Source organism: Rousettus aegyptiacus, unplaced genomic scaffold, assembly GCF_014176215.1.
Source record: "Rousettus aegyptiacus isolate mRouAeg1 unplaced genomic scaffold, mRouAeg1.p scaffold_m13_p_5, whole genome shotgun sequence".
NCBI lineage: Eukaryota > Metazoa > Chordata > Mammalia > Chiroptera > Pteropodidae > Rousettus > Rousettus aegyptiacus.
The window spans coordinates 80,687,953-80,707,761 of record NW_023416308.1 but is presented as its reverse complement, the minus strand read 5'-3'; the positions used below and the strand labels follow the sequence as shown (position 1 = coordinate 80,707,761).

The 19,809-nt window shown below is 35.7% G+C and overlaps 1 protein-coding gene across 9 annotated transcripts; it reads right to left on the bottom strand.

Annotated features, from left to right (window-relative positions):
• ZNF215 (zinc finger protein 215) lies at positions 1-19,253 on the bottom strand. 9 transcript variants are annotated; one of them, XM_036221405.1, is made up of 6 exons: positions 14,006-14,119; positions 10,629-12,683; positions 9,300-9,385; positions 7,420-7,552; positions 6,999-7,094; positions 1-2,097 (listed from the first exon to the last, which is right to left on the bottom strand). In XM_036221405.1, the coding sequence occupies exons 2-6, from the start codon at positions 10,669-10,671 to the stop codon at positions 1,154-1,156; spliced, it is 1,302 nt and encodes a 433-aa protein (XP_036077298.1). In that variant the 5' UTR covers positions 10,672-12,683; positions 14,006-14,119; the 3' UTR covers positions 1-1,153. The 9 variants fall into 9 exon arrangements, with proteins under 9 accessions (XP_036077298.1, XP_036077297.1, XP_036077299.1 ...); XM_036221404.1 differs by having other exon boundaries at positions 11,116-12,683; XM_036221406.1 differs by lacking the exons at positions 10,629-12,683; positions 14,006-14,119 and adding exons at positions 14,472-14,563; positions 19,086-19,253 and having other exon boundaries at positions 2-2,097.
• Between the last annotated feature and the right edge of the window lie 556 nt (positions 19,254-19,809).

Here is a 19,809-nt window from a genome sequence, read left to right as displayed (position 1 = left end):
TAAAAAAAAAAAAGTGAACTATTAGATTCAGAACGCTTAAAATGAGAATGTCAGAATACATTATATTAACCATGTAATTGCTCTGACAAATGACCGAACTATATACCTCAAGAATTTCTTATATTCAGAGTGTTTTTCGCTTGTTAGAATCATCTAAACAAGTTGCTTTATGTTTATAGGAATTTCCATACTAAATATTTGTGTAGAGTTTTGTCTTAATGTAACTTTGTGCTGTGATGTAAAGAATGAACAAAACAACACAGAATAATTTTCCATATTAACTCATCATAGGGGTTCACTACAGTATACATTTTCTGCTTTTGAACAGGGTGTCAAATGACAAAAAGCCACAATCATCATTCACTGGGATTGTCTACAGTATACATCTTTTGGAGCAGGTTAAGATAAACTTCTTAGCTCAAGAACTCATTGGGATCCTGAAGCAATTTATAGAATAAAGAGGCAGTTCTGGTGTACAAAGTAGGAGGACACTTTATTGACCTTTTAAAGTTTAGGATAAGTGATAAATCTAGGGCTATGAATGTCTCTCCAGCTTAGATCCCAAAGAATACGGACATTAAAAAAAAATACAGACATTAATACAGGTAGATTAGCAATAACATATCCACCTCCCATTGCAATTGATAACTCTCTTCCAATTCTAGTCCCCACCCAGCCCCAAGACAGCCAAGGATATTATCAGGAGTGGAGTACTGACTGTCACTCTGGTCTTTGCTATTAATTCAGAGTTCAGTCCTTAGAAATGTCCTCCTATATAACCCATGAGCTTCTTGTTTCTTGTGACTTTCTCATAAGAATTTAAAGTTTGAGTTTTATTAAATATCAAGTACAAAGATATTGCTTGGCTCCTCCCTAATATGTACGTCATCAATATATCAGGTAAATAGGTCCTATTTATGAACTAAGGAAAGATGATGGTAATGGACCTCAGAATAATGATAGACAAATACTTGTATGGTGGTATGTTTAACTCCAAACCCTGTGGCTTCATCTGGAAGCCTGGAAAAGCTCCCTCAGATTTCTATCCAGTAACATATTTCTCTCCAAAATTAATTCTGTCATATCAATTAAAGAATAATCTATAATAAATTTTCTTCCACTTGACTTTCATAGGATTCCTTCCAGAATAAATTCATGGATGGTGAATGAGTTCTGCACTTTGACTGAAAGTAAGCCCACATTTCTTCCTGTTATAGGACTTCTCCCGAGTATGAAGTTTTTGGTGTTTAGTAAGGTTTGAACTCCTGTTAAAGGTTTTCTCACATTCCTTACATTTAAATGGTTTCTCTCCTGTATGAATCATTTGATGTCGAATAAGTGAAGAGCTCCGGTTAAAGGACTTTCCACAGTTAACACATTCATAGGCATTATCTCCAGGACGGAGACTTGGATGTTTATTACTGTCTTCACTCTTACTGAATGTGGTTCCACATTTATTGCTTTCATAGGCTTTTGCTTCAGTATGAATTTTTTGATGCTTAGTGAGGTTTGTACGTCTGTTGAAGAATCTCCCACATTCACTGCATTTATAGGGTTTCTCTCCTGTGTGAATGATCTGATGTCGAATAAGAGATGAACTCCGGGTGAAGGCTTTCCCACACTGATAACATTCATAGGAATTCATTGTGGTATGGCTTTTTGGGTGATGAATATCTATACTTAGGTTCATGGCACTCTCACATTCATTATATTCTGAATGTTGCTTACCTATTGAGTCTAAATTAAATTTGAACTTAGTTTTAAACCTATCACATTTTAGGGACCCCGTTCTCATAGGAATTCCTTGTTGTTTATCAAAAACTGAGTTAACTGACTTAACATCAAAATTTTTCTTATTTTCACTATATTCAAAGTCTCCCTCCTCAGTGTACACTGTCTTATGAATGAAAGCTCCTTGAGGCAAATTTATGTCCCAGTGATCCTGGCTCTTAAATAACCAATCATCACTTTTCCAGGCATCTAAAGAAGAAGGTCCACTTTGGGTCAGTCTTGTCATAATCACTTCATGTGATGATTCTTCTCCATAAATTCTCTGCTTCAGAACTGAATCTTGATTTTCTGAAATTGTCTGTCTGTCTAAAAAGAAATAAAAAAAATCCCCAAACAAGAAGAACAGAAATTGATTAGGAAAGGGAGGTTAAACCACATAAGAGGATAATGCATATCTTATGGGCCTTAAATACAGAAGGGAAATGTGAGGTAAGGCTAGAAAAGCAGAATTTCAGACTAAATAGGCGAAAATATTTTTAAAAGTTAGGAGATCATAGGAGGAGAGGTATTCAGGAACATTAAGATGAACACATAGGGCTTGGGTAAAAACCAGCATATGAAATGGAATGGGTGGCATATCATAGTTCACATTATCACTGGTTCATAACTCGTCTGTGAAGGTTATACCTACTTTTCCTTTCTCTAGCACTTTATCTCTTTTAACCCAAGCTGTTCACCAATAATAAATAATCCCTTCTTAAATATCAATCTAACCATATCTTTAGGAACATGTCTACATTTACAGGTACTATACCTTAACCAGCTAAAAGTAAACTTGCCATCACAGTGCCCCTATTTTCCATACAGCTGTAATTATTCCCTGTATTTAACAAAGGCAGAAAAAAACTGCTAATATACATGGGAGGAAAACTATCCTTTTTCTAGGTTCAAAATCACTCCTGATTCTAACAGTGCTATGATATTTTTCTATGTATTTCCTGGAACTCAAAACTACCTGTTCTGATTAAGATTATGTTCTTTTCTTTTCACCTGTCTTCAGTTTGTTTCGTTTAATAATGTTCTACATCCCTTCTCTAAATTTCTTTTTCAATTAGCTTCTGTATAAATATACCAGGTACATTGTATGTTCCAGCAATTTTTTAAAAATTAAACTTTCACTATCTCCTACTCCACATAACTTCAAGTATATCTAATTGCATCTTCTGCTTTGTAGTCTCACCTATTCTATCAACCTTAGTTTTTTATAAGTCTACAGGACATGTTCACCTGACTATCCTACTCTCTTCCAACCCAACAAATAAGAGCCTGAGAATATCATAGTCTATGTGGAAAGAACTTCCCTCAATGTTTAATAAGTCATTGTTGTTCTCATATTCACATTAGAGTCCATAAAGAGATGTTGAATAATGATGATTCTTTATTTTTCTGGCAGTATTTATGGAATAGCAAAATTCTTAATTGTATTTCACTAAGGAAATCTTGGTTATTCTCCTCATATTTGCACAACTCATTTTTCTTATAACTTCCTCATTCTTTTTAAAATCACTTTTATGTATTTTGTTATTTTTAAGTCACTTAGTTTTAATATGTAAGAAAGCTACTGATATTTTAATTTTACATGGCCACCTGCAAAACTCTTAACAGATGTAATAGTTTTGATGCTGAGTTTTTCAGATTTTCTAAATGAAGTTATCACTTGCAAATAATAGCTTTTTCTTCTTCTAATTAAATTTCTCATATGTTTCATTTATCTTTCCTTAGTTACATCTTTCAGCAATATTAGATGATTATGGTAATAGGCATTCTTATCTGTTGATTTTAGTGGTAATGCCATTGTTTGTCTTTTCATATATTAACCCATGATTTGTTCTCCTTTTGCTCTCACTAAATAGATTTCAAGTCACTAGCTTATTTCTGACCACTAAGTCCAAAGTCACAAGTTGTTCTTTATCTATAAGACTTTGTTCCTGTCTCTAACTTAAAACAAAAATGAACACTTTAAACTTTAGCCTATAGTACAAATCCTAGGTCTCTGCCTACATAACTCCTGGAGACCAGACCATGCCAAACCACCTCTGCCTTTCTTTGGTCCATCTGACAATTTCCTTCAACTTCTCAAATCAGTTCATGGGCTTATCTGTCCTTACAGATTAAAATCCATAGGTTCCAAGTAGTTAAGTATGCTGTCTAAAATTTGGTTTTATATTCTCTGTCCAAATTTACCTTATACTATCTTTAATAAACTTGGATCACTGGCTTTTAAATCTAGATGTGCATCTGATTCATTTGGTGAGCCTTTAAAGTGCGCACGTGTGTGTGTGCGTGTGTGTGTGTGTGTGTGTGTGTGTTCCATGTGGGTAAGTTGGGCTTCTTGCAAGTATGGCAACATCAGGATAGTTGAACTAGTTGCTGCTGACTTCCAAGAGAAAGAAGTGAAAGCTGAAAGTTTTATTACATACTAGACTTAAAATTGGCACAGTGTCACTTATGATGCATTTTAGTGATTAATCAGTCTGGTGCCAGCTAAGATTCAATGGGAGGGGAAACAAAGTTTATATCTTGATGAAGAGAGTGACGATTTTGTGGCCATCTTTAATTCACCACAATCCATTAACTATTTGGGAAAATAAATTATGTGTATTTACTGAAGTAAATTCCAGACTGAGTAAAGTATTATATTTAAGCGGTAAAATTAGAATAAAATCAGGAAATAAGTTGCTTGGTTTGATAGGAAAATTATTCTGTATAAAATTAACAGATATAAAACAACAGAGGAACATGTCTGATAACATAAATTTAAAAAATATGTATAGCAGACACCATGAATAAAATAATAAATAAGGAGAACACCTTAGAGATATCTCATTTGCCATACCCAGGGGCAATAGTGAGAACTTACGTAAGATCTTAATATATTAATTAAAAACCACTAAAGTTTTAATAAAGCACATAAAACCACTTTCTGAATCACAAATAACAAAAGTGAATAAAATAAGTTTTACCTTTCTCATAACCTAGTATCTATCCATCTACCCATTTTTTTTTCCTTTGGCTCCTATATACATGTTAAGGGCTAGATATAAAGGACAAAAGAGACATGGTCCCTACCCTCCAGGAACGTAAAGCCTGGTATGGGAGACAAAAACTCACACAGATACATGTAAAATATAATTGTAATAAGTGCTAAAAGGGGGAGAACATGGTGCTATGAGAGTATATAACAGAAAAAACTAATGTAGTCAAGAAAGGTCTCCCTGAAGAATTGTGATCCTTTTGTGATCCAAAGGAAGAACAGAAATCGACAATGCAAAGAATAGAAGAAAGACCATTTTTACTGAAATGGGATCCAAAGGATAACTAAGGGAGAAGATTTATCTTAGAAAGGAATGAATAAAGTAATTTTCCTATCAAATTAATACAGATTTTAATTAACAATACCCAGGGTTTGCTAGGGTGATAGCAATAAATAGATATTTAAGAAATAGAGAGATAATACTCTAATTATTAGTGAGAGTCTGAATTGGTATAACCTTTCTGTAGACAATGTGGCACACTGTAACAAGACAGTTAAATATATTTATACCCCTTGATACTGAAGTTCCACTTCTAAAACGGTATCCTATGGAAGTCATCAGATATGCCTAAAAAATTGGCATCGACCCAAATACCTAACAGTTGGGAGTGGCGGGGAGGAGTGGTTAAATATATTGATACAGGTATGATTAAATGTTATATGTAAATTAGAAACCACATTTTACAGACTATTTAGTGAAACAGGCTATTGCTCAGGATATTACATTAGGGTAGAAAAGCAGAATATATAATGACAGAATCCTGATGAATCCTGCTGGAATAAAAGAAATCTTCATAAACCAAAGAGACACATCATCACAAACAAACAAAAAAAAACTTGAGAAAATTAAGCAAGTGTTACATATTAGAATGGCTATCATCAACAGGACAAGTAATAACAAGTGTTGGAGAGGTTTTACAGAAAAAGGAACCCTCGTATACTGCAGGTGGGACTGTAAATTGGTATAACTACTATGAAAAATAGTATGGAGTTTCCTCAAAAAACTAAGAATTTAACTACCATATGACCCAGCAATCCCTCTACTGGGTATTTACCCAAGCATTATTCACAGTGGCCAGGGCAAGAAAGTAACCAGTGTCCTACAACAGATGATTGGATAAAGAAGATGTGGTACATATATACAATGGAATGTTGTCCAGCTACTGGAAAAGATGAAATACTGTCACTTGGGACAACATGGATAGATCTTGAGATAACCATGCTAACCGAATTAAGTCAGATATAAAAAGTTGAAAACCACATAATATCACTCATATGTGAGATATAAATCTAAAAGCAACAAACAAATAGAGATGCATGGATAGTGGATTAGTGATTACCAGAAGGAAAGGGAGGAGGTAGATAGGGTAAAAGGGGTCAAATATGTGGTGACAGAAAGAAGTCTAACTATGGGAGGTGAACACACAATGCAATATTTATATGCCTTACTGTTGAATTGTACACCTGAAACTTATTGGATGTTGTTGATCAACGTCACCTCAATAATCTTTAATAAAATAAACAAATAAATTAATTTAAAAAATCAAACTAAGCAAGTGTAAATACTACATAGCTCTGGGTAGTGAAGTAATGGGGTGAGTGATATTCTTCTTCATATTTTTCCATACCTGTTAAAATTTACATTAAGCCCACCCACAATAATTTATAATCTCTCACAAACTAAATGTTAATAAGAATAAAGAGATTATGATGAGAGTAGGGAGTTAAGACACAAGGTAAGGAGTTCTGTAGTAAAAGATGGAAAAATGGAAGATTACTGAAGCCACTCTAGGATAAAGCAGTGTTTTCTTTAAAAGAAAGAACAGCATTTAATGTTACATTGGCTGATATTCATTTATATAGCACTTGCCACATGCCAGGCATTGTTCTAAGTGTGTTACACATATCATTTAATCCTCACAGTAACACTGAGGTAGATACTGTTACTAACTCTGTTATGGATGAGAAAACTGGCAGGCCACACAGCTTTAAATGTCTGTGTTTCTAACACTAACACTATTTTGCTTTTCCACACACACAAAAGAATCTGTGAATGAAAAGCAACGATGACTTTTTTAGGTAGTTTTGTCATCACCTCAAAGGCTGGGTTGTACATTATATATTTAACCAACAGAAGCTTTTTACAAATGCTTCATATCTGCCTGTTTCTTACCAAAAATGGTTGTTCTTGGGATTTCTTGTTCCATTGTCCATTTTTTTTTCTTACACTCCAACTTGGAGACCTCAACTGGTTTGGAAAATAGGTGCTCTATTCATAGAGAAAATGAAAACAAAAACAAACATACATGACACTTCAGGCATTTTTGTAGGGAAGAGAATTCCATCCCTATGTAGTAGATTAAGAGTTTCTGAAAGATAAGGCCAGATATCACCACAGATCTGTGCATTTCTAACTCTACATCAGAAAGGGCTTTCAACCAGAAACAGGAGAAAAAGCTACCATTGTGCCCAAAGGACATTAGGAAATCTGAACCCAAACCCTAATGCCCTTAACAACTTCAGCAGTCCTATAGTTTTTAACAGTAGATGAAGACACTACTAATGGGCAGATTAGGTAAATACATAAAGGCCACCTTTACGTAATGAATTCAGGTTCCTGTAGTTCTCCAGCATCACATTCCTGTACAGGCTCTTTACAGCAGGGTCCAGGTGCCCCCACTCTTCCTCGCTGAATTCCACAACCACATCTTTGAATGTCACTGGATCCTAAAACATTAAGTTCCTTTTTAATCAAAAGTCACTCCCAAAAATATTACTAAAGAGGAAATGAATGTGGAAAGAAAAGGGTAGGTATCTGGAATAAGTGAAAAACTGACAGGACAATGTTTGGGGTTCTAAATAATAAAAATCATGTTACATTAGAAGCCTATAGACTTGGTGCTCTGTGAGGGCTACGAAAGCAAAATGAAGCATAATCCTAACTCTAGATTATCTCACAGTTTGGTTGAGGAGAAAAAGACAGAATTATGGAAAAAAATTATTATAGAGTACAAATAATTTACGTAAAAAAGAACATGAAGAATTTAAGAGCGATTTGAGGGAAATTTGTAATAAAGATGTAGGCTCTGCTAGCAGAAGACACAGGGCATTTTCTCTAATTGAGAAATGCAGCCTGCTAACCTTCAGGTCTCGCAGCCCAATGTCACCTTGTCAGACAGGCCCTTCCTGATTACTCAAAGCAGCCATCCTCCTCATCGGTTTCTACTGCATTATGTCTCTTTCTTTTCTTTGTAATAATTATTACTATCTGCAATATTTTATTTGCTCATGTTTGCCCGTCCACTTCTACTAGAATGTAATGTCCACAAAGGCAAGTTTTGATTCATTTACCATATTGCCAGCCCTTAGAAAAGTGTCTGGCATATTAGGCACTGCATAAATAATTGTTATAAGGGCCCTCATACCATCAGCTGTTGCACTTCTCTCCAGAATTCTCAATCTTGTAATTATTGGCACTTTCAATAACACTGAAATATACGATTCCTTTCCCTTCTTCTACTTCAGAGCCCACCTTTGTGAATAAGCTGTCTACAATCATGTTTACCTTTAGCTTCTCCTCCTCTTTCCTCGACCCTCTGCAGCCTGGCTTCTACGCCATGCATGTTAGTATTTCCATGATGGTAAGTGAAAAGACACTACTTAGACAATTTTCCTGAACTTTAAAGGATTTCTCCTTGAAATATTCTCATTCTTTGCTTTCAGTGATATCATATTTCCCTGGTGTTCCTCTACCATTTTGGTCCTTTCATTTCAGTATCCTTTGAAGTTTCTTCTGCTCCTGCAGATTAAATGACATTGCTCAGGATTCTGCCCTTAGCTCCCTTTACTTCTAAACACTCTTAGGGTACGCTCTATTTCTATACCTTCAATTATCATCTATAATCTTGAAGGAATAGATGCAGAGAAAATATGCAAAAATTATATTTTCCAAAGAGTCTATCACCAACTAAATTAGGTCCAATACCTTGTGGGGAAAAAAAAATCATGTCCTTACATGGAGCTTTGTTTGGCAAGAGTTCAAAAGCCAAAAAAAGAAAGGGAGGAGGAGGAGGAGGAGAAAGGAGAAGGAGGAAGGAGAAGGAAGGAGGAAGGAGGAAGGGGGAGGAGGAGGGAGAAGGGAGAAAAGAAGAAGGAGGAGGAGGAGGGAGAAGGAGGAGGAAGAAGGGAGAAGGAGGAGGAAGAGGGTGACTACCGTCTTTCCTTAGGGGAGGTGAGCCTTTCTCCTTTCCCTTTTGCTCTTGCTTACGAAGAAGGGAGGAGGAGGAGGAAGAAGGGAGGAGGAGGAGGAGGAAGAGGAGGAGGAAGAGGAAGAAGAAGAAGGAGGAGGAAGAAGGAGGAGGAGGAGGAAGAAGAAGGAAGGAGGAGGAGGAGGGAGGAGGAAGAAAGAAGAAGAACACCACCGCCACCGCCACCACCAATCAGGTCATTTCAGTAGAGTAGAATCCTAATTTACCTGGGATTTGCCTGTTAGTGAGTCTGCTTCCATTTTCTCCTTTATGCTCCCCTTCTGGAGTAGGACAGAATCCTTGCAGGGTATATCTGAGAAAGATAAAAGAAAACAGCAGGGAGAAAGCTTTGTCTTGGAGAAATGTACAGCAGTAATTTTAACATGCTATTTATAGGAATCGTCTTTAAAAACTTTGAAAAAATAACGATGTCAGGATCTACCAGTGATCAGAATCTCCAAGGGTGGGGCCCAGATCTTGTATTTTTAAAAAACTCTAAAAGTGATTCTGATACTATACCAGGGATTGAGAACTGGATCAGAGGAAAGAGGGCCAAAATAACATTTTGAGGCCTCATTTGTGGTTATAGCAGATTCCAAAAAAAAAACTTTAATCTTGTTAAAACTAAAGCCTAAGGCTTAGTTACCACAGGCTGTAATTCTACTAGGAGCTAAGAATATTTTATCCAATCAATCCCTCCTCAAACACATTGGGGAAAATTCTACTCCAGGGTTTCTTTCCTCTAAATTTTAATATGCTACACACAGACTTAAATAGTCCGGTCATTTTGAACTACTCTTTCAAGAAAAATAAAAATCTGAGTACCAACCAACACTCTTCTGCAGCTCTTTGGTGAGAAGTATACCCAATGACCACTGCTCTAAAGTTTCTCCAAGATTCATTAGTTACATCAATAATCCTTAAATCCCAGACTGTAAACCAATACTAGTCTGTGGGGAAGTTTTCATTGACTCAGGATGAAATAAGAAAAAATAGAAACAATGTAGGAGATACTTTCTGAGACCATTTTGTAAATAAAGGCAGAATTTGAAGGAAAAAAATCCAAATTTCTCAGCAACAAACTATTCGAATGCTGACAAAACTTTATTTCACTTTGTGAAACCTCAGTCAGCTCAGTCCCATAATCCCTAGGACAGTCAATACAATACTGTTTCTTATTCTCGTCACTCTTGGAAAGATGTGAGATATCCCCAAAAGGCTCCAATCAGCTACTCCCTTATTAATGGCCCTCACTGAATACTGTTTCCTTCTCTTAATTCTTCTTCCCTGTTGACCTCCTTCTTGAACCTTTGCAAGTGTGTTCTAAGAAACCCCCATTCCATTCAGAGAAAAATTAATATGCATTCTTAAGCTCTTTGTAGAATATTACTTATCTCTTCTAATCTAAAATGGATCTTGGCTTTCATCAAAGCCACCTCTTTGTACTATGGTTTGTGAAGTTGTTTTCACATACTCATACCTCTCTATTCTCACTTCCTTATAAGGATTTTTCTACTTTCGTAGAAAAATTTTTCTTAGAAGTTCACGCCACTTACCTATGGCCTTCTTGATGTCGTAATAGACTAAGCAATTGCTCATTTATTCAACACATATTTACTGAACGTCTCTTATGTGTGAGGTACATAATACCTGCCTTCAAAGATCCTGCGGTCTCCTGTGACACATGAAATAATTGTACTAGGACAATAAAAACTGGTTATTTACCTTACATTATTGCTTTCCACCCTGAATCCCGCCAGTATTATGACAAGTTACTTCAACACTGGCACAGACAACCCAGCCTGATTACCCCGAATATCCTTATTTCTAATAACCATCAGTAATCAAGCTACTTCCTTTTTCACACTTGGGTCCTTATTACTTAGAATTGCTCTACTATGAGAACAAACTTGAATATGTCAATCCCTAACTACGTTTTCCTGTTCTTTCAATTTTCACTTTCTTGCTCTTGGCATATTCTCCAACTTTTATCCAATTCCCATCACAGGACATTGATTTCTCAATTTTCTCCCAGTCTATTACCTCTTATGAAGTCCCTTTGCAGCTTCTCTATACAGCTTAATTTCATGGTAAATCACTTTCAGCTGTTTTCAGTCTTCAAATTCCTTACATATTTGTCCTTTATATCTAACACCCAACCTTAGTTGATCAAATAAGCTCTTATCTACTCTTTTTAAAAACTGAGGTAAAATTCATGTAACATAAAATTCACATATAAAGCATTTTAAAGTATACAACTCAATGGTTTTGAGTATGTTCACAACGTTGTGAAACTGCCACCACTATCTAATTCCAGAACATTTTAATTTCCCCGAAATGAGTCACTCCGACTCTACCTCCCTCCTATATTGTCCTATGGAGTTCCCTATTCTGGGCATTTCATATAAATTCAATCATATGGTATATGACCTTGTGTTAGATTTCTTTAAATTAACATAATGTTGTGGAGGTCCATCCACATTGTACCATGTATCAGTACTGCATTCTTTTTAATGGCTGAATATTATTACATTGTATAGATATACTATAATTTCTTTATCCATTAATCAGTTGATACACATTTAGATTGGTCCACTTTTTGGCTATTATGAATAATACTGAACATTCATGCACAAATTTTTGTGGAAACATGTTTTCAATTCTGTTGAATATGTAGTAATTCTATGTTTAACTTAAGGATCTACCAAACTGTTTTCCACAGTGGTTGTACCATTTTACATTCCCAAAAGCAATGTATGAGGGTTAAAATATCTTCATATCCTTGCCAACACTTATTTTTTATTAGTATAGCTGTCCTGGTGGATGTCATGTGATATTTCATTGTAGATTTGATATCCAATTCCTCAATGACTAATGATGCTGAACAATTATTCTTATGCTTTTTGGCTATTAGTATATCTTCTTTGGAGAAACATTTATTCAAGTCCTTTGCCCATTTAAAAATTGTGTTGCTTGTCTTTTTATTGTTGAGTTATAAGAGTTGGTTTCACAACATTTTCCCAAGTTGGTCTTTATCAGATATGATTTTCAAATATTTACTCTCATTCTGTAGGTTTTCTTTTTACTTTCTTCATAGTATCCTCTGATGAACAAAAGTGTTTAGTTTTGATGAAGCCTAATTTTTCTCTTGTGGCTTGTATTTTGGTGCCATATCTAAGTAACAACTACTAAAGTCAAAGTGATGAAGTTACTCTTATTTTTTTCTCCTAAGAATTTTATAGTTTTAGCTCTTATATTTAGGTTTGTTGATCCATTTTGAGAGAATTTTTACATATGGTATGAAGTCCTACTTCAATCTTTTGCCTATGTATATCAAGTTGTTCCTGTATCATTTGTTAAACATTTTTCACATTTAATGGTCTTAGAATCCTTGTTGAAAAATCAATGGACCATGGAAGTATGAGTTCATTTCTGAGCTCTCAATTTTATTACATTGATCTATATGTCTTATTTCAGTACATTATTTTAGCTTTGTTTAAGTTTTAAAATTAGGGAAGTGTGCATCCTCAAATATTGTTCTTCTTTATCAAGGCTGTTTTGGCTATTTGGGGTCCTTTGTAAGTAATTCCATAGGATCAGCTTCTCCATTTCTGCGGAAAAAAAAAAAAAAGGTACTTGGGATTTTGATATAAATTGCATTTGAATTTGTAGATTGCTTTGGGGAGTATTATCATTTTAACAACACTAGGTCTTCCAATCCAGTAAACACAGGATATCTTTCCATTTATTTAGGTCTTCTTTCTTTCAATGATGTTTTGTAATTTTCAGTGGACAAGTCTTATATCTCCTTAAATTTATAGTTAAATATTTTATTCTTTTTGATGCTACTGTAAATAAAATTATCTGTTTCATTTTAGTACTGATCATTGCCAGTGTATAAAAATACAATTGATTTTTTTTTATAGTGGTCTTTATCTTGAAACTTTGTTAAATTTGTTTATTAGGTAGTCAATAAATCCTTTAGGTTCAAATTCCTGTTTTTCCAATGTCCTCTTCATTCTGTAACACCTGATCTGTTACAACAGTCTCCTAACTAGTTTTCCTATTTTCAGAGCTGTCAAGTCTATCCATTACATGAGAAGTTGATAAACTTTTTCTATAAAGATCTGGATAGTAAATGTTTTAGGCTTTGCAGGCAATGCAGTTTTTGCTATAACTAATCAGATCTAGTCAGAGCATGAAAGCAACTATAGACAAAATGTAAGTGAATGAATGTGGCTATCTTCCAATAAAACTTCATTTCCAAAAACAGTTTGCTTGTGGTTCATAGTTTGCCAACCCCCGCTCTAACATATTTTTAAAATGCAAATCAAATTTTTTACATCCCTACCCAATCTGTGAGATCTCATTCTATTTCTGTTGCAACAAACAAAATTCACCCTTCCTGACATAGTAAAGTCCTTCATGATCTGTCCCTTGACACCCTATAGCCTCAAAAAGAGATATTTCTCTTCAAATAGGAAGAGTCAATGTTTTTTTAATGTTTTCTTTCTTTTTAATTGAGGCACATTTGGCATATTATATTCGTTTCAAGAGTACAATATAATGATTCAATATTTGTAAATACTGTGAAGTGATCACCACAATAAGTTGTTAACATCTGTCACTATATATAATTACAATTTTTTTCTAACTTTTAAGATCTACTTTCTTAGCAACTTTCAAATAATACTGTATAATACAGTATTATTGACTACAGTCATCGTGCAGTACATTATATTCCATGACTTATTTATTTCATAACTGAAAGTTTGTACCTTTTGACCCTCTCACCCATTTCACCCACCCATTACCCAATGCTTTTGGCAAACACCAATCTGGTCTCTGAATCTATTAGCTCAGTATTTTTGTTCTTGTTTTTAGATTTCACACAAGGGTAAACTACTCTACTGCCAGTTTTCTATAGTCTCACCTTTGTCTTTAAGCATTTCCATCACATCCTCTATGAGGGTCATCACTTCTTTGCTGCTCTTTGGATGTTGTAAATTCACCCAAGTCCTGACCTCTTCAGGGAGAATTGCCAGGAATTGCTCCAGCACCAACAGCTCTAGGATCTGCTTCTTTGTATGAATCTCTGGTCTCAGCCACTGAAGACACAGCTCCCAGAGTTGGCTCAAGGCTTCATGAGGACCAGACACTTCCAAGTACTGAAAATGTCTGAACTTTCGACGAGAGACCTCAGAGTTATAGGTCTCCATGACTGGGATGGTTTCCTGTTGCCAGGAAAAGTTTGCTCTCAGGACATCACTTTTTTCACATAGACCTGGGTTTTCAGGTTTTGAGATAGCTATCAACTTGTTCAGGGGCTGCATCTTCCTAAATAAAACTCCCTCTGTTGCTTGAATTTGTCTTACCAGAGGATTCCAGAAATTAAGTACCTGTGTACTACATATGATTTGAACCAAGTTTAGTTCAAGAGAAAAGTTCCGGGATCTTCAGATACAAAGTCAACATTCAGGTACCTGAGAGACTGAAAAAAGATACAAATATTACCAATAGATAATGTACATGTACTAGAATAGTGCTAAAAGATTTTTTAAAAAAAGTAAAATTAATAAGATTATATAAGAAAATAAATCTTATGGATTCTCCTTTCATTCTTGTTTCTTTCTTTAGAACAAGAAGATATGCTGTCCCTTCTCCCAACCATCCGCCAAATACACAGAAACACATACTGATAGGCATCGCATAAAAAAAAGTGATAAATGAAATAGTCCTTTGAAAACTTCATAATTTAATTGCAGTTAAATTTTTCCCATACCAGGTAACAACTCATTTTTGCTTTACAACTAAGCAAAACAAATCTTCAGTCAGGATATTCAGGTTATTAAGGTTCCATTCTAGAGATGCCTAAAAACCCCTTCTTAAATTCTCATTAAAATGCCAATAAAGTTATATAAAATGAGTAAAACTGGCAACAGCACTAGAAATTAAGGTAAGAAACTATTATTTTAAAAATATAAGAATAAATATCCCCAAGCCATTTCATTGTTAGGGATAAATTAAAAAGTGCCATCCTAGACAATTTTCATTTGTTAGGACTCACTATAGGCCAGTGTGCAATGTCCACCAAGGAGGTCTTAGTCTCAACTAAACAGTTAGACTCACAAAACTACCATGGGTCAAATTTGGCACCAGTTATTAAGAAGGCTATTGGACAGAAAACAGCTTGCTAGCAGAGTAACTGGCATTTTTCTTCAGTGGAAGTCCTCATAGAGTATAGCTCAAATAAGGAGACCTAAATAGGTTGTGTAGAAAGCATCTTGACTGAAAAGCCTTCCCACAGAAGCCAATATCTCTTCTAACAACTCTGTGAGCACTCAGGGATCCCCAAGTAGCTTGCCCAACTATAACACTCTTACGTTCAGGTAAAGTCAGATACATTTATACTATTTATAATTCTCCGAGTTCAGATGCAATTTATTATTCAAGGGTCATTCTGACTGTACACCTCTAGGTCAGTGGTTTTCAGGGGGATTTTGCCACTAGGGGAAATTAGGCAATGTCTGGAGACAGTTTTGGTTGTCACAACTGGGGGTTATTACTGGCACCTAGTGGGAGGAGGCCAGGGATGCTAAACATCCCTCAATGCAGAAGACAACCCTCTACAACAAAGAAGTGTCCAGCCCAAAATATCAATAATTCTGAGATTAAGAAACTGTTATAGGCAATACATACTAAGAGCATATACTTGAAAGTCATACCTGACAAGACCTTAAATCTCAGTTAAAGTTAATATATATATATATATATGAATATCTATCTGACTGAATTACAGAGATTAAAAGAACACTTGTCTCAGTTCTTGACAGACAGTAAAAACTTAATATACACTTTGTTGGAAGTTTTTAATGTAAGTGGATATTGAATTTTGTCAAATGCCTTTTCTATTGAGATGACCATATGATTTTTATCTTTCATTTTGTTAATGCAGTGTCTTAACACTGACTGCCTTGTGGATGTATCTGCAAATCATATATCTGATAAGGGGTTAATATCCAAAATATATACAGAATTCATACAACTCAATAGCAAAAACAAACAATCCAATTTAAAAAAATTGGCAGAAAATATGAATAGACATATTTCCAAAGAAGACATACAGATACCCACCGGATATGTGAAAAGATGCTCAACATTACTAATGATCAGGGAAATGCAAATTTAAACCAAAATAAAATACCACCTATTATAATAGCTAAAAAAGACAAGAGATAACAAGTGTTGACGAGAATGTAAAGAAAAAAGAACCTCTGTGCACTGTTGGTGGGAATGGAAATTGGTGCAGCCACTATGAAAAACGGTATGGAGTTTCCTTAAAAAAATTAAAACTAGAACTACCACAGCAATTCTACTTCTGAGAATAAATCTGAAAACAAAAATGCTAACTCCAAAAGACATATGCACACATATGTTCACTGCAGTACTGTTTATAAGAGCCAAGATATGGAACCAAACTAAGGGTCCATTGGTAAATGAATGAAACAAAGAAACTGTGGTATATATACAAAATGGAATATTATTCAGCCATGAAAAGAAATGAAATCTTGCCAACCACGACAACATGGATGGACCTCAAGGGCATTATGCTAAGTGAAATAAGCCAGACGAAGACAAATATAAGATGAACTCTTTTATATGCAGTACCTAAAAACAAAACAACAACAACAAAAAAAACCCAAACTCATAGGTTCAGAAAACAGATTAGTGGTTGCCAGAAGAAACAGGTGAGAGAATGAGAGAAATGAGTAAAGAGAGTCAAAAGGTTTAAACAAAAAAAAGGAGCTAAAAAGCAAATGGGAAGAATATCACTTCTTAATACTTTCCATTGTGTCTTGTTGAAACCATGTAATGTCCATTCAAAAAATAAGCACTCAACAGATTATCATATATATATATATTTGTATGTCTGCTTGTTAGTAGATCTTACAGATTAGTGAAAACTTTGTGCTCAAAAGTATTTCCTGACTCCTGAGCTCCAACACAAACCTTCTTCAAAGCTTAAGGAAAGTCAAGGTTCATAAAAAAAAAGTTTGAAAATGCCAAGGAGGTATAACTGAGTCAAAAAAATGAACTACAGGCCCAGATACTTTAAAAACTAACAGAAAGGAAGAAAGGGCGCAGGGGACTCACAAGCCATATATCCATATATTAAAAATAAAATGAAACAAAACAACAAGGAAGCACAAAAAGTAAAAGATTAAAAGTAGAAACAATAACAAGGCTATTCATTGTAACAATATATGTACTAGGTAAAAATTTAAACTCAACTAGATAAACACTCAAGAGACATCCAAAACAAAATAACTCCAAAACTGAAAATGAAGGGATAAATAAAATAAAAATAAAAATATAACAAGCAAATGTAAACAATAAAACATGCAGGGATATACTGGATTAAAATACATATTGAATTAAAAGCACAAATGCATTAAAAGAGAGGAAACTTTAAATGATCGAAGGTACAACTCATAATGAAATGACTGCTTTTAAGTGTACCAAATAACGTAACTAAAATCTATTTAAATCAAAAACCTCAAAAAAACAAAATGAAATCAATGACACAATAGAAATGGAAGCCTAAGGCAACGTTCTCAGTCCTTAACAACAAAACTAAAATTAAGTAATATGGGAGATATAATATGCTTAGTCTGATATATACACCAAACAGAATGTAGTTTCTATTCAAGCACCTATGAGAATGTTTGCAAAAACTGCTATTTATTAGGCTACAAAAAAACTCAATAAATAAAAAATATAGAGTGGTACAAACCCCATTTATTATGAGAATGAAAACCAGAATTTAATCCAAACATAAAAAACACTCTCAACTACTTTGAAATGTATATATTGCTTCTAAAAAACAATTCAAATAAAAACATTTCACATCATAATCTATAGAGCACAGCTCAAACTCCACTATTAGGCAATAGAAAGCCTCACATATATAATCAAACATGAGATGTTTTAAACATTCAACTCAAAGTGAAAAAAGCAACAAAATATACTAGGAATCCATAAGTTAAAAATATAAGTTAATACATTACTCAGAGTGAATAATTATAGAGCTAGGACAGGTAGAGGTGTTCAGGATGATAAGCTTGCATTTATGATTTCAGAACAAGTTCAGGTGAAAGAAGGGCCTAGGTATGGCCCTGACTGCTAGCGCCGTAAGTGGTCTGTAAGTGATGAACGCTGGGATAAACAAAGACAAGCGTGAAAGTTTAAACTCTAATTTACTGAATAGACAGACGCCTTTGAGGATTATGGTGAGCCATGAAGAGTTAAGATGATGACCGAGCGCTATCGGGGAGGGGAGGGCTCAGTAAATTTCAGGTGAGAGGAATCTGGAGAGTTCGATGAAATAACCAGGTGACACAAATTCAAAGAATTTTACAGCTTCAAAGAATCTAGACAGGTGCTAATCATGGGGAAGAAGTAATTGTCTGTGGGGAGGGTTGTTTTTAATCGAATAGGTCATAGGTAAAACAGTAGCTAATTTCGAAAGGCTCTCCTCCAGCTAAAGAGGAGCAGAAAATAGTTTGCAAACCAGTATCTGAAATAAGAAAGATACCTGGACGTTTAATGCTTTGGGGGAGTGGCCAGGAATGATTGGGAAAGCAAGGCAAGTTGGAATGACCCTCTCTCCATTTTTTCCCCCAGTTGATGGATCAAGTCACACTTTCTATTTCCATGAGGTATCATGAGGAATCAATACCAGTCATTCCAAAACCAGCCTATCAAGACACCTTTCCCCGGTTAAGCGCCTGGAGATTGCTCCATTACAGAATGTCAGAAGGAACAGGAAACAAAGTGAAATTGCTGGAACTCAGTCGTCCTGTTTCCCACCACTAAACCCCTCATCTCTGCTCTCTCATACAGAGACTGCTGAGCGCAGTGTTATAATCCTGGTAACTGAGAACAAGACAAGAAGTGAGCGTTCCGCGTGGACACCCTGAAGCGGGACTCCCAATTCCATGCACTCGCCTCACCGCCTGCTGAATCCAGTGAAACCTGAGAGCAAGGCTCTCAGCCAGGGCTGTTGACTCACGCCAGGCTCCAGTTCCTAGAGGAGCCGCCAAAGTTGCCGTCCTGGCTGGCGAAGGGAGCTGGCGTTGGCAACGAAGCCCAAACCAGGAAGCTCTGACTACACCGAGTTCCTCCTAAACGCCGCTGCGGGCGCACTGCCTTACAAATAACAAGGCGCGCCTGGGGGCACTCCTGCGCAAGCGCACCAGCCATGGAAACAGCCCCCAGAAGCCCGCGCGGCTGGGGAGAGGGTGGTCTGTAGAGGGCGCTTTTCTCAGCCACGCCTTTTGCCCAGGTCCTGCCCGCTCTGTAAACTTTCCTGCAACCATAGGGCCACCAAAAGGCTAAAAGCACACCGCCATTAGGATGGTTGGGAGAAGGCTGTGTCAAATTTTCGGTGCCTACCCCCACTCCCTCCAGGCAAATTGGCCAAAATCTTTCCTCCTTTCTCCCTCCCAGCCCTTCACTCCCCACCCCAATTTGTTTGGAACCAAATAAGTTACATGATTTCAAGAAAATACTGTCTTGATATAACGTGATTTAACATAGGTTTCTTTATTATTATTATTATTTTTTAGGCGAGGCAACCGTTGGTTGACCTCACAGATTGCAAGGACCTTGCCAGTTTGTAATCCCTTACATCTCATTTTTTATACCTGTAGCACTAGATCTTCCTAGGTGCTCTCC